Source organism: Dioscorea cayenensis, chromosome 3, assembly GCF_009730915.1.
Source record: "Dioscorea cayenensis subsp. rotundata cultivar TDr96_F1 chromosome 3, TDr96_F1_v2_PseudoChromosome.rev07_lg8_w22 25.fasta, whole genome shotgun sequence".
Taxonomy (NCBI): Eukaryota; Viridiplantae; Streptophyta; class Magnoliopsida; order Dioscoreales; family Dioscoreaceae; genus Dioscorea; species Dioscorea cayenensis.
Window position 1 is genome coordinate 12502810 of NC_052473.1, and position 16198 is coordinate 12519007.

At 40.3% G+C, this 16198-nt stretch overlaps 1 protein-coding gene across 1 annotated transcript; it reads left to right on the top strand.

The window, feature by feature from the left end:
* Positions 1-7286: 7286 nt before the first annotated feature.
* LOC120251805 (CRM-domain containing factor CFM2, chloroplastic) lies at positions 7287-16172 on the top strand. The gene is made up of 14 exons (XM_039260462.1): positions 7287-8046; positions 10248-10761; positions 10843-10973; positions 11726-12028; positions 12219-12375; positions 12853-13145; positions 13227-13286; positions 13383-13538; positions 13620-13640; positions 14041-14127; positions 14256-14411; positions 14493-14733; positions 15570-15700; positions 15791-16172. The coding sequence occupies exons 1-14, from the start codon at positions 7378-7380 to the stop codon at positions 15977-15979; spliced, it is 3108 nt and encodes a 1035-aa protein (XP_039116396.1). The 5' UTR covers positions 7287-7377; the 3' UTR covers positions 15980-16172.
* The last annotated feature ends 26 nt before the right edge of the window (positions 16173-16198 follow it).

Sequence of the window (16198 nt, forward strand, 5' to 3'; positions counted from 1 at the left end):
AAACTTGCACCGGGCAGTAATGGTGCAGTAGGATGGTCAAAACTGCACTGATCAGCAATTAGTATAAAGTAGGTTGGTCAAATCTGCACCGGTTAGTAATTGGTATAAAGTAGGATGATCAAACCTGCACTAGTCAGTACTTAGCACAATTATTAATAAATCAATAGTTATGACATAATATAATTATTGATATAAACTAATGACTTAATACAATTATTAATCAAAAATCAACCTAAAGGTTATCCAAGTATAAAAAAAATTACCTTTTCCAGCAAAATGGATGAAATGTGGTCATTCTATAATCTTAAGAATGCTATCGAAAATTATTAATAGAAATCTCATACACGTGTAGATATAAAATACCGAACAATGGATATATATGGATATTATATATATATATATAACAAAAAGTGAAAACGGGAGCTCTCCGTTTACACTTTTTTATTGGGAGAGAATCTATCTTTTTTTTTTTGGAAAAGGTGGATAAACCACTTCAATTAAAAATAAAGACTCTCCACAGCTTGGAGGTCACAGAAACAACCACAAGAAGTGGAGAAACAACCTAAAAGAAAAAGAAACAAAAGAAAAAAATTCTAAAGCTCGGGCGAGGAGACAGGCCTCCCCCCTTCTAAACCAAGGAGAACTAGCCCGCGCTTTGACCCTGCAACTCCTCAGTAGGTGGCGTCCCAACAAACTCCTCCACAAAGGTCCCAAAAACTCAAGGCTCCGCCGGATGGTCGAGATAGAATCTTCTAGCTTCACTTTAAAGCTCTCTGCAGCTGCTAAGTACCAAGATAAAAGCATACGCTTAATTTTTAAGATAACAACATGTGCATGCAAGACATTAGCATTAAAGATGCAATTATTTCTAACAAGCCAAATATTCCACACAAGCGATTTTGCAACTAAGTCTCCAATGTCCCTTCTTGAAGGTCGCACAAGTGTTTGCCATGAACTCCAAAGGTCGTACAGCGAGAGTTGCAGATCGGGCAACTGGAGAAGATTCATGAAATAACCCCATATCTGTCTAGCAAAAGGGCAAGCAAGGAAAAGATGATCAACAAACTCGATCCCTGAAATGGCACATCACACATGTAGTAGTCGGAAGCCTATTACACCTGTCTTAACTCCAGATTCTCAAGAGAGAGAATCTTATTTTTCCAAGCAAGACAGTTGAAAATATTGGTTTTCTTCGGGCAAGAGTTACGCCAAAGGACCCTTGCCAACGAGCATCGCGTCCCACCATCATTAAGGAAATTATAAAAAGACTTCACGAGAAGGAACTATTAACAGTGAGCGTCCATCTTTTCTTATCCTCCGTCCCACCAATCAGCGCACAAAATCGATCTCGGACAGGCAAAACATCCAAATCTCCCAAAAAAAGGGTAGAATCTAAGATCGAAGCAAGGTTCCCGAACTGTGCCACTAGCAGACTGTGAAACTCTAAATTCCTCCAGCAATAGATACATGGGCGCCTTGCTATTAAACCAACGATCTTTCTAGAAAAGAGTTTCCATACCATAATTGATATCAGAATGAATACACCCTCTCAAGGCCGCTAAACAACTAGAAACTCCTTTCCAAGAAAAAGGAAACCCTGCCCGTTTGTCTAGAAAAGATGTTCCAACGAGTTATGCCATAGTTGAATTGAATAACTTCCACACCACACCACTTAGGATCTGTCATGAATTTCCACCACTATTTCCTCAATAGGGCCTGATTGAAATAATGAAGATCCAAAATTCCCGAACCTCCTTGGTCGCGATGTCGACAAATGTTCTTCCAACAGACCAATCGACACCTCGGATGTTCAATATCCACTCCCGACCACAAAAAATCTCTTCTAATACGGTCAATATCCTTGATGACCCAGCACGGTAACATAAAGATGGATATCCAGTAGGTTGGGAGAGTCGATAGCACCGAGTTTACCAAAGAAAGTCGAGCACCCTAAAGAGAGATGCTGCACTTTCCAAGAAGAAAGTCTTCTTTTGACTTTTAGAACAAGCCTCTCCCAATCTTGCTTTCTGGGCCTTCTCCCGAAATGGGCATACTAAGGTAACAAACTGAAAGAGTGCCCATCGCACAATTTAATGAAGCGGACTACTACAGAAGCTCACCCAAGTTACACTAATATAAGCATATTTTTGAGAAGTTAGTTTCGAGGCTAGTCATACCTTCAAACACATACGGAATCTATTTCACAATCCTTAGATCTTCAAGTCCGCCTGTGGTTAACACCAAAAGGTCATCTGCATAATGCAGATTGCATCTGCTACCAAACCTGCCTAATAGCACCCCTACCAAGACCTTAGATCTCAGTGCATGTAAAAACAACGAACTCAACACATCTGTGACTAACACGAAAAGCAAGGGCAATAAGGGATCCCCTTGTCGCAACCCTCTATGATAGCGAACATAAGCATTCAGGGAACCATTAAGGAGGATAGAAGCCTTAGAGGAGAACAAGATGCTTTTGAATCCATCCCACCCATCTATCACTGAATCCCCTTGCTCTCAGTAAATAAAAAAAAAGTCCCAATCCACAAGATCAAAAGCCTTAGCAAAATCTACGCTCAAAATATTCCCAGGCAGCCTTTGCTTATGGATAGAAGATCAACTCTTCAGCAGTGGGGATGTTATCCATAATGCATCTTCCTTTCAAGAAGGCTGACTATTCTGTGTCCACCAAGGAATTAATGACCTTGCCCAGCCGTGTCGCTAGCAACTTTGAGAGAATTTTTAACATTGAGTTTATCAGACTTATGGGCCTGTAATCTCTTGGAGACTCAGGGGTTTCCACCTTCGGAATAAGCGCAATATTCACCTAATTGATCCTTTCCAGGTTGGCTCTTCCGAAATAAAAATCTGGGCATAGTTGCAGGAGATCAAATTTAATTGTATCCTAGAATTGCTTAAAAAAGATCAAAGGAAAACCATCTAGGCCCGGAGCTTTGTCCGCGCCTAAGTTAAACACCGCTCCTTTGATCTCCTTCTCAGAGAATAGTCTTTCTTGGTGGGATAGATCAAACTGCACCTTATTATCCAACAACTTTTGAAAGTTAACTCTGAATCTCGCAGTACGTTTGTGTCCAAACTGTTGTTGGAAGTGCACCGTGAAGAAGCTGCCAATTGCGCGAGGGTCCTCCACGATGACACCATTCTGGTGAACACTAGGAATGAAATTCCGGTTTCTACATCCATTAGCCACCGCATGAAAGAACTTTGTGTTTTCATCCCCTTCCTTTAGCCATTGTAGCCTAGACCTTTGCTTCCAGTAAACCTCTTCTTGTTTATGAATCTCCCCCCAACTTTTCCAAAAGTAACAGCTCCTGACGTGACTCCTTAAGAGTTAAAATTCTAGTTTCCTTGACAATGTCCAAAGCCTCCATTTCTTGCAATAAATTAAGCTTCCTGAGTTTAATAGAACCAAAGGAATACTTTTCCCAATGCTGCAGTTTCACCCGAAGCCCCACCATCTTTTTGGCAAATCTAAATGCCCCACAACCCATAGGTGTTAATTCCGACCACCATTGATGCACTAGCTCATTGAAACCCTCAGTGGTGGACCATGTCACTTCATAGCGGAAAGGTCTCGGTTTGGAGCAGTGCATGCCAACCTCAAGCCGAATAGGGGTGTGATCCGATCCTAATCTAGGAAGGCTATTCTGAATTAGTTTAGGAAAATTGGCTGCCCATGCATTATTCACCAAAAACCGATCCAATTTGACCCAAATCGGATCTGCTTGCCCATTTGTCCAAGTGAACCATCTGCCAACACCATGAGGCTCATGGAGACCCAAATCGTGCATAAAGGAATTCATGTGACGAATAACCTTCAGGTTAGGGGGCCTGAAATCTTGTCCGTAAAAGCAAAGATAGCATTGAAGTCACCGCAGATAATCCACGGTATATGAGGTACCCCACCACCACTCCTAAGTTCCTCCCAAAAGGCATGCTTAAGGGATCTTGTGTTGGGCCCATACACCGTAGTGCAACGCCAAGTAAAATTGTCGTTCCTAGAGTAGAGCTCCACCATCAAACTACATTCTCTGACCCGTTCTAACTTCCCCGATAGGAGCACACTATTTCAGCTCAAGATAATTCCCCCCGCTGATCCTCTTGCAAGAACAAATGTAAATTGATCAAGTCGAGAACCTCCAATCCCTAACCAAAATGCAAACTCAAAAAATGTAAATTGATCAAGTTGAGAACATCTTGCAAGAACAAATGTAAATTGATCAAGTCGAGAACATCAGCAAAATGCAAACTCAAAAAATTCCTAACCAAAAAACATTTCGCCGGTCTCCCTAAACCCCTAACGTTCAAGAGATAATATTCATAAAGACAAATTAATTCTCGCAGACCTAAGCAGAGGTCTCCGCCGGTCCCTTAGAGGAGGCAGAACGTGTCCTTTCTAGCATACGAATGTGACTAATGCAATCATTTACAAATTCAGAAAAAGCAATACCACATACATCACAATAGCTAACAATTTGGGCATTAGTCCAATCAGAAAAGAGGAGCAGTTTTGAACTGGTACCTTTCGAGTTATCGCCACCAGCTACCTTTTTCTTGACTCATTTTGGTGGTTTTGCTAGGAAACCGGCTTCCTCATTAAATCTTGAGGAAGGCCTCTTCGGCCGCTCACTTTTTCTAGTCCCCTTAGTTCGCGTCTCAATTCCACTGTGTAGATCAGGCATCAGTTCCTTGAGGTTCCTTTCAAATTCTGACATAGAATCATCCGACTCCAAGTCGGTATCATGAGACACCAGTTGGGCCGACTGGGTATCATCACCTTCCAATACCTTCAAAGCATTTGCTCCATTGTCAACCTCCGCAGGAGGAAGAATCGGCACCAAGGCCCGCACCCCTACCAAAAACTGCCATTTAAAAGCACTAGGAGGTTCCATGTCTGGGATTGTGGAGTCATCCCTGAAATCCACCCCTGATGACTCATCAACATGCACGAGTGAAGACCCATCCTTCTTCTCTAAATTCGGACTAAAGTCTGGCCCAACATCCTCACGTTTGCATCAGTGTCTAGCCCAACATCCACAAGGTTGGCATCAACTGCCCCAACTTAATATGAAGTTGGTCATCACTCCCCTCCAAATTTGGCCCAGAGTCTGGCCCAGTATCATCAGCATGCACAAAGAGTTTACAAGTCTGGGCCAGCTCACATATTAAAAGAGAATCACCCAAGTTCAAATCATTACTTATGTTCATTAAATTCTATCCTACTTCACAATTTACAAGAGGATCATCCAAGTTTAAAACATTATTAGAAATCAAAGAACATTGGCCCACATTTAGGCCCAGCCCACTATCCAAATCAATTGGATCCACATTGGCCTCAATCTTCTCACATGTTTGCATGCAAAATTAGAAGATAAAAGATTCTTTCCCATTATCTTATCCATCTCCACGTGATTCCCCATGTTACTCGCCAACTCAACCTCGAATGCCCGATCCTCCTCTGATCCCAGCGTGCCACCTGTCCCATCTTTCCTAACGCCCTGACGAGGCCTCCACAGCTCAACACGATGCCCCCTCGAGCCATGCAAACCTGCCAACCCTGGCCTTTCTGAGGACCTTCACTTGGAGGATCGAGCCCTCGCCTATTCAACGGTTAGATCCCGACCCCCATTTTGACCAACGGTCTGTTGAGACACCTCCCAAGAGCAAAGATGAGACCCTCCACCACCAACACGGGAGCACGGCTCAACCAACGTCGACTGCTTGCTCCTCTCAACACCAACTTTGTCCTCCCGGAAGTCCACAGTAGTGCTATCATGATCCATGATATGCACTAGAAAATCACGACCGCCATGTCCACTAGGGTGGGAGCCAATCTCAACCCTCCCTTTGCCACTCACGGGCTTTTTTTCCTTCTCCTCCTAAGGAACAACATGAGTAAAATGACGTTCAAGTTGTTGAAGCGTGCCAGTCTCCATCAGCTGCTCGTTTGAGGCTTCGTTCCCAACTCTGGCAACACATATCATCCTAACTCCGGCCGAAATTTTGGGAAGACACCGCGGTCCCCCACCGACTTTAGAATTTCAGCGATAATCCTCCAGCACCAGCCATGCGAAGGAAGGTTCCATATGAGGACCCACCATCCCTCCCCTGACGCTCTCCAGTCGGCACCCAACTCCGCTGACCAAGGAGCAAGCTTCAGTGTACAGGGCCCGTCCTTCATCATCACTTTGAAGGTGCCTTGTTTGCAAATCTCCTTGACCTCCTTCCTACTCTTCAAAGGAAGTAACAGAGAGAAATCATTCAGAGGTGTGACTGGTCCAGCAAGTGGTCTGTTGATGATAGAGGGGATGATGTCGATCACACTTGAATCATTAACAAACCTGCCCACAAGAGATAGCACAGTAACTTTCGACAGCTCCTCCCGAAGCTCCGCTGTCTCAGGCGACAGGGAGAGCGACAAAGAAGTCCTATGAATCTTATATTTCCTCGGAGCCTCTTGCATTGGCACCTGCATAGCTCGATCCAGTTGTGCCGACAGCATATCCTTAGGAATGATCCTTTTAGATCTCACATACAAATTTTTCCGTCGCAGGCTTCACCGAGCTTATACCGGACATCTTGCCGCCATGTGGCCGACTCCCGCACACCGTAAACACATGACCTGATGCTGACACTCCGCTGTTTTATGTGACGATCGGAAGCATGGACCGCACCCTGCATCTCTAGGAGATCGCTGTCATTTAGTGCCAATCAACTTGGACGTGCCATGCTGCTAGCTGTTGGGACTTCTACTAGTCGCAAGCTTCGTCAAAGGTCTCTCACCCGATGAAGAACTGGGCGCTTGCTCATATGTCATCGCGTAAGAGCTTGAGTATGTGACGCCGACTAATCTCCCTCACTTACCTTGCTTACTCTACTGCCCGCACACCCAGAATTGCCACCGGAGTCACCCCAAAGGTCCCGCAGTAGGCTCCCCATCTTCTTACCACTTGCTCAAATGTTTATTTGCTACTATTCTTCTCTCTAGAACCATAGAATCTATTGTTTTCACCATTTCATTTTTTTAAAAAGAAAAGGGAAACCGAAGATGCTTTCTTATCTCCTGTTTCCATATTTAAAAAAAAAAAGAAAAAAAGAAAAAAAGGAAAAAAATTTCCGGGTTTCCCCAAAATATGATAAATAATTCAGAACAAAGTGTATTTTGGTAAATATCTTTTTGCAATATTAAAAATGGAAATTCTAACCCTTTATTTTTGATCTTTATTTGTTAAAAATCGCGGAGTCTATCTGGTCTGTTCATATTCCCCTCTCTGTCTCTCTCCTCCCTCAGTGCTAATGTAAGCATGGGCTGCGGAATTCATCAGTAGTCTTCAGTTTTCTTCTTCTACTTCCCAAATGCTCCTGTCTCTCTCTCATCCCTACCGAAACTTCTCCTCCTCTTCCTCCACCTCCTCTTTCCTCCCATTCCATCACCCTCCTCCTTCCCTCCTTTCCCCTCTCTTCCGCACCGCCAAACCTATCTGTGCATCCATCTCCGACCGTGCTTCCCAACGCGTCGATAAAACCCTTGCCAAGTCTGCCATTCACCGCATTTCCGAGAAGCTTCGCAGCCTCGGCTTCATAGAGGACTCTTCCCCATCCGAGAAGCCCCCAACCGGCCCTGGCTCCGCAGGTGAGATCTTCATCCCCACCCCTAAAGACCTCCCTAATCACCGTATCGGCCACACCATTGATTCGAGCTGGAGCACGCCGGCGCATCCTATCCCTGAGCCTGGCAGCGCCATTTGTAGGCAGCATGATTACTGGAAGGAGAAGATGAGGACGCGGCCGTGGTCGCCCGAGAACGCACCCTCGGTTGCGGAGCTGACGCTGCCGCCAGCGGAGCTGAAGAGGCTTAGAGCTGAGGGCATACGGTTGGAGAAGCGGCTTAAGGTTGGGAAGGCTGGAATCACCGAGGGAATCGTGAATGGAATCCATGAGCGCTGGCGAAGGTTTGAGCTTGTAAAGATCAGGTGCGAGGATCTCTGCCGCATGAATATGAAGAGGACACACGAAATCCTGGAGGTATGCATGTTGGCTAGCTATTATCAGCTCATATTCTGAATTCCAAATTGAAAATTTTGCATGAATTTCCCTGAAGGCAGAGATAAGGAGTGATACTGCTGAACAGCACTATGTTTCTAGTTTCTAAATTGATTTCCCTCTTTTGTTTTTATTTGCTCTCCGAGGAATAATCCTGATTAATGGCTGTCTTAAAGCAATTAGTTTTCTGATTATTGGTTTATAGATCCTCTTTATTCATTCAGAAATTGAATTCTGCGACGCCTTCAATGAGTTACTTTCCCACCAGCTACCCTTATTTTGTTTATTCGTGGTCTATATAGACTTCTGAGGCACATATATGATTTTCAATGAAATATGAGCTGAAGTATACGGATTAAGGAATTTTCTTGGACAATTCTAATTGAAATGCTTGCTATTTAAGTTTGAGCTGAAATACCTGTTTGGTAAATAAAGAAAACAAATAATCTCTCTATGTTTTGCCTCAGTTTTCTATGTTGTCTTCAAAATTCAAATTGTTCTTCTTGTCTTAGTTGCCACAATGTTCATTTGTTCTATTCTTTTCATTGCAAGCTATGTTCTCTTGCTTCTCATTTTCTTTCTTTAGTGAAATCAACCATATCTTTGGGATTTATCAATTTTTTATATAATCACTGATTGATTCTAAGTAAAAATTGGGTTTGATAAGAGGAGTTTGTTCCTCATAATAGGGTCTTTAAATTTTTAATAATTCTAAAATTGGAGTTCACAAATGAAATTTGGACATACTGATCTTGTTTTGCATATCCTGATTTAAGATCCATATACATATGAATCCTTCAACTAAGGCCAGCCTACATCTAGGGGTTTTTATTTTTGTTATTTTTTAAAGTTGGATTATTGTCATAATAGGTTAAATGGTTGAAATGTAGACTGGGTTTTGAAAATTCATAAACTGAAGAAAGTCTGCTTTATTCAACAGGTTAGCAATATTTTAAGTTTTCAGCTCAGTTGGTGATGTACATGATCATTGTGCTTCATTAATCTGGTGATCTACATGATCATTGTGCTTCATTAATCTAGTTTCTGTTATTAGAGAAGAGAATGAATTTCTGTATCTTCACTTTCATTGGTAAACCATAAATTTTAATGGTATTGTTCCTTTGAGATACTCAAATAAATGTTAACGGTATTGTTCCACTCCAAATAATTAGACCCATTTAGCATCTGATCTGTAACTCGGAACAACATGGGGTAACATCTGTTACCATCACATTCTTCAACTCTTCACCCATATCGGCACAACCAAACCAAGTAGATCAGCCCCACCCACTACAAACGTGACACCAGCAGCCACCAAAAAAAATCTTCACGGGAGGCCAAGGCCAAGAATGCTGCTCAGCAAGCAACTCTCCCAAAAATTAGACAACAGACCAGAAAGGATCCAAACAGAGAAGGAGAAGCCAGGACGCCAACTATCGCTGAAAGGTGACACACGCGCCGATGAGGACCGGTCACCGGAAACCTAGACCAAAACAGAAACAAAAATCCTAAATCTCTAATACCATGTTATTAGAGAAGAGAATGAATTTCTGTATCTTCACTTTCATTAATAAACCAGAACCAAACAAATATAGGTATTTAGCTCTAAACTCGGAAAGATTACAAAAAATAATATCTCTAAGATTATGCCTAACAATCAGCTATTAATATCTCTAAGATTATGCTTAAGAATCAGTTATTTACAGCTATATACAACACTGATGAACTTAGGTTGTTTTTCCTAATAATTTTTAATGTATTTGGCAAATTTTCAACAATGGCTAATGTTGATTTTTTTTTTTCATTTTTTTTTGTCATATTTTTCAACATTAAAAAACACGATCCATTTCTTCATTCATTTCTTCTCTCTTTCTCTCTCTCTCTTGCAAGGAAATTTGGTTTTCTTTTTGTTATGATAAGTTGTTTCAATTGTTCTCTAGAGGGAGTAGTTTCTGTCCGGGCCCATGTAAACATGCTGAATCCTCTGCTGTATAAACTGAAAGAAGATTTATATACTTTAGGTCTTATATATTGACCTCTGTAAAAGTTTATGAAAACTTTCATACATCTGTCGCCAACTTTAATATGATTCATGCTTCAAATGAGTGTTTTCAAGTGCTTAGAAATGTGTCTGCTTTCCTGAGATATGATTCAACTTTTCATGTAATGCTTGCTTTGTTCAGAGAAAAACTGGGGGTCTAGTTGTTTGGAGATCTGGAAGTGTCATCATCTTGTACAGAGGGGCCAATTACAAGTACCCTTATTTCAGTGATGATAATAGTTGGAAAGGCAATCCTAATATTTCATCTACTGATTCTAGCACCAGTGAAGAGATTCATTCTGAACAAGAGGAAGCTTTACTTGCCAATAAATTTGTGAAGTCACCCAGCATTTCTGCACAGTCGGCATCTGTAGTCATTGGTGTTGGCTCACCTATGAAGTTACGGCTACAACTACCTGGGGAGATTCAAATGGAAGAAGAAGCTGATCAGTTATTAGATGGATTGGGTCCACGTTTCACTGACTGGTGGGGCTCCAACCCTCTACCAGTTGACGCTGATTTATTACCAGCTATTGTTCCTGGATTCAGGAAGCCATTCCGTCTACTTCCATTTGGAGTGCAGCCAAAACTAACTGATCGGGAAATGACCATATTACGAAGGCTCAGCCATCCCTTACCTTGTCACTTTGCACTAGGTGAAATTAGCTCTTTTCAATGATGATACTTATGATTGATTCTGAACTTCTTATATAATTTCCTTTGCTTTTGTTCCATAGGGAGAAACAGGAATCATCAAGGGCTGGCAATTTCCATGATCAAGCTATGGGAAAAATGTGAGATTGCTAAAATTGCTGTAAAGAGAGGTGTTCAGAATACCAGCAGTGAGATCATGGCGGAGGAACTAAAGGTTGGTAATTGTGTTTGAACCAATGTTTTGTCATGGTAAGTTCAGTTTTATTCAATGGCAACATGTGAGCCATTTCAATTATTTTGAATGCCTTACTTGGTTTCAATCAATTCACATGTAAAAATAAATTAATTTAAAAAATAGGAATTATTTTATAATTTTTTAATAAAAATTTTAAAATGTGGCACAAGTACACTCACTCTTAAGAGTAATCATGTTCCTTATTTGAGCGGGGCACATGCTGTTATCTAGTTCAGATCAAGAAGGAAAATGCTCCTTTGTCATGAATCTGGTCATGTTACTGGCCATCAAACTAAAATAAAGGTCACTTGCAACCTACTTTTAGTTAAAAATTGTTCACAAGAAATCTGTTCTGTAGTCCAAACGCAGAAAATTGAGGTTTTTTTTTTTGAGTGAATTCTCCTAGTCAATAAATTGAGGAATTTCTCATGAAAGTCGGACAAGAAATATCCTCAAGGCAGGGGCCTTAATCTGAAACATACCCTTTCATGTAAAAGATGATACCCGAAACTGTTTTCTAGACCTAAAACCAATGGGAGGGCAGTTCCAAATCGTGGGGCCACTGGTACTTATCTGTGCTGTGCACCAAATTTTGTTTTCTTGTATGGAGTTGGGAACTTCTCCACAATTCATTCTATATCAACTTCTGTTTGATGGCATCTTTTGCGGGAAACATGTTCTTATGTATAATTTTGTCACAAATATTTATTAATCCTAGAAAACTCTTGCAGAAGCTGACTGGTGGAACTCTTTTATCAAGGGATGGGCAATTCATTGTCTTCTACAGAGGGAAGGATTTCCTGCCTCCTGCAGTTTCTAGTGCAATAGAAGAGAGGAGATCTGAAATCATTAAATTGAAGCAGAATACAAATGAAAATATGAAAACTCCTCTTTCTTATGAGCCAGGTATGAGAAGATCTGCTTCTGTATATGAACTCCAAGAAGCAACCGAAACAGAACAGCCAGCAGCCAAGAGAGAGACGTTGAATCCTGTAACTTCAGCTCTTGAAAGAGTAAATGCTAAATTATCTCAGGTGAATTCTTACTTAAAAATAGTATCAATATAAGTATCCATCATTCATGCAATATTTAAAAATAGTAGTAATATAAGGATCCATCATTCATGCAATTTATGTGTATAACATTCTCTGTGACTGAAGTGAAGCATGTCTTCCCTGTTATTTATTTCCAATCTGCATAGGTTTTATAATCATTTTATTGCAGACCTTGTTAAAGAAGGAGAAGGCAGAACAACTTCTTGCTGAGTTAGAGAAATCTGTCAAGCCACCACTAGTTGAACCTGACAGGGAGGCTATTTCAGAAGAAGAGAGATATATGCTAAGGAAAGTTGGTCTGAGGATGGGACCATATCTATTGCTTGGTCAGTTACCTAATGCAGCACTGTATCTTTGTCTAGTTTCCAACAGTATGTGATAGATAATTGGAAGACTGCCCGAGTAGTATTTCGACTGTATCTCAAATTTAAGTTGAAACTTGCTAGCTAGTATTGAACCATTGTCTTTTCCATGGTCTATAACAGGAAGTAATATGAAAACATTAAGATTTATTGTTTGCTGCTACCTGAAATCTGTCTGACTTGTAGGCTAGTCTATATCATCAAGAGTCCAATTGTTGTATGGGTGTGGAGGACCTATTATAATACAATTTGGTTATTGAATATATTTTCTTCTTTTTTTGTTCTCGTCCTTTGTGTTCTTTCACCAATGGTTCCATCTACACATGGACTATAATTATCTCTTTGATTTGTTTGGTCTGGTTTGTAGGTAACACAGCTATGCCTTTTATTACAACTTTATAGGTTAGACATTTGATGCAAATTTGTAATTCTTTTATCCAGGTAGAAGAGGGGTTTTTGATGGAACAATTGAAAATATGCATCTTCACTGGAAATATCGGGAACTTGTAAAGATACTTTCAAATGGCAGGTCCATGGAAGAAATTGAAACCACAGCTCGGATTTTAGAGGCTGAGAGTGGTGGTATATTGGTGGGCATCGAGAGAGTGAGAAAAGGCTATGCAATTATTGTATATCGGGGGAAAAACTATCAGCGACCAGCTATGTTGAGGCCTCAAACACTCTTATCAAAAAGGGAAGCTTTGAAATGCTATAAAGAGGCTCAACGACGTGAGGTTAATAGCTCTTCTTTTGACAAATTACAATCAAGATTAATGTCTTTCCATACGATCTCATGCTGCTTTTTCTTTGTTTAGTCATTGAAACTGCATGTCCTGAGCCTTTCCAGAAACATAGACCAGTTGCAGCAAAAGTTGGTGAGTGATGTCTTTCTTGTTTGTTTTCTGATTTCCTCCTATTTTTTAGCACTTTTGCTGCATGTATTCAGATATTCTTATACTTTAATTATCCAGGTGTATGGAGATCCCATGATAGACTCTGAGCAATTAACTGAATTTGGAAGAACAAACAGCATGACCAAGACCAATGATCTCAGTGAATCATATGAGAAAAGCCCTGGAGTTTCTGGAAGATTTGCTTCTGATCAGGAGAACACTGAGAAGGTTGAGGTAAAGGATACTCTTTAAATGAGCTAGAAGACTTAGAACTTTATTTCTACTGGAATTTCTGAAAATTTTGATTCTCAACAGGGGAACAAGGAGAATATTGAGGTAAATGGTGCTCTTGGAATGAACATGGAAGATTAAAAATTTATTGCTACAAAAGGGGTTTTGAATTAAGCATTCCGGTATTTATGATTAATTTCCATTGGAGGCTACTTCTAATCATGATTAGCCATAACTGTCTCAGATCTTGATTTTTTCATGTTAATTTTTATCATTCAATTTCAATTAAATGCTTTGAAAGCATAATAGGCACCCTAATATTACAGCCATTTAGGTCGGGTTTCTCAGAATTGGTAGATTTTGTGTGGCCAATGTCTCTGCTCCATGTCCCTTGCTTTTGTGACAGCTACTTCAGGGTCAACAATTGGTTTCTTTACATGTAAACACCTAATTGTCCTCTATTACTCAATCACGTTCTTGTCGTGCATGGATGCTTATCGTCAAGGAAGTGTGTGAAGAATATGTAGAAATTACGCATTCCAATGTGCAAGATCAAGTTCTTAGTGTTGCAGGAGAATCAGACAAACCTTCAGTTAAGCAATAATCTTCTGAATTATGTCTTCCTTTGTGTTTATTTTATATTGGTTTATCATGTTTGTTTCGGATCTTACTCCCATCTGACATGGTTCTGTGAACCTTCTGCTGGATATTTTGCCACAGAATAAGTCGAAAGTTTCAAAATTTGATAAGCTTACAGAAGATGGAGTTCTGCAGTCAGTCTCTAAGTCTAGTCGTATCATGGCAGTTTCCAATGATGAAATGAGATCTACATCTGAAAACGTTGCTTTTCATACTGAAATTGTTGACACATATGTGGTATCTTTCCAGCCTTTTATTATCTATCAATACTTTGATATTGCTGTTATGACTTCTATACTTAATAATTTGATATTGCAGGAAGATTCTTCAACTTCAACAACTAATACGCAAGGTGCAACTCATTTATTAGATAAAGAGCCAACAAATGCGTCACTTGGAAGTTCACTGACCATAGCTGATGCTTCTATTTATGAGGATGGTACAAACATAGATTCCAATGTACAAATTCCTTTCAAAGCTGCACCGTTATCTAATCGAGAAAGGCTCATGTTGAGAAAGCAGGCTCTCAAAATGAGAAAACGTCCTGTGCTTGCTGTTGGTAATTCCAATTTATTTTCATTCCATATGCTTTTTCCAATATCAGAAAAATAGACTTGGCAAATGGACATGGTGGGTCAAGCCCACCCGCAGTTCATCTTGCTGATGGGTGACAGGCATGCGTAAGATTTATCCTTGCATTCACGGGCACATAAACCCCATATCGACACCCAGTTATCCATGGGTGTAAATTACTTACCTTTTCATGGGTTCATTCCCACGGGCTTTATTTTGTAGATGTTGTGATGCTAAAAATTCCATTAAATTTTGATTGATTTATTATATGTGAATATTCTAGATAATCACATGAATATATTTATGTTTATGTGTTTCTAGAAAAGTATGTAATTATTAGCTAATATAGTTTTTAGTTTTTATAGGGCATGCATGCTAAAACAATCTGATTCTGACCATCCATTGATTTATTAGAAATTTAAAATGAAATTAAAGTTTATTATATAAAGATATTATGTTAAATTATTTTTTTTAAAATTAAGGCCACCTATTTACTTGTGGATTCCTGCTTGTTTTACTCATAAAATTCTAGGTAAGTAAACTCTTTCTGTATCCAGTCCGAGCATGCTGCTGGGTACCATTGGTAAGTGGGTGCGAGTCTCTTCTGCCATGTTTATCCAAAAAGAAGATCCCCACATTTTTTTTAGGTTAACTTGCTCGTACTTCTCACCTTTGCCAGAAGGTAGATTGATGTGCTTTCACCATGTCAAATGAAGAAACTTGGCTGCCTGCTGACTCCTAGATATTCTACTCCCTCTTTTCATTGTTGAGCTGGTAGTACCTCTTAAGTTTTTGAACTAATTTTTTCTCCTTAAACTCCAGGGAGGAATAATATCATCACAGGGGTTGCAAAGACAATAATGACTCATTTCAAGAAGCATCCTCTTGCCATTGTGAATATCAAAGGTAGAGCCAAAGGAACTTCAGTCCAAGAGATTATATTTGAACTTGAGGTACACATTTATTACTGTTTGTGTTTGTTTGGTACCTTGGTATCGTAGCACCTAAACTCGAAAATAATGTCTTATAATTAATTGCCTCAGCAAGCTACTGGGGCTGTGCTTGTTTCACGAGAACCGAACAAAGTGATCCTATACAGGGGTTGGGGAGATGGTGAATTATGGGGAATGAAAGAGCCAGATGCAAGAAAGAAATCAACCGCGGCCAATGGTGCAGTTTCCCCTCAGCTTATGGAGGCCATCAAACTTGAATGTGGACTGCAAACCGATTAAATGTGAGTGCCTCTATAGAGTTTTCTTGTGAGCTTTTTTGGAACTGTCATTATATAGTTGCATGTTCTTGGGGCAAATACCGTCAGAGCAAGTGATTTTTTGATGCCTTTTGTGCCCTTCCATTTCTTAAACTTTACTGGCATTATAGTTATGAATGCAGCATTTTCATGGTCACAAAATTTCTGAGATGTAATTTGATCAGTTTTGTGACTTTTGTCT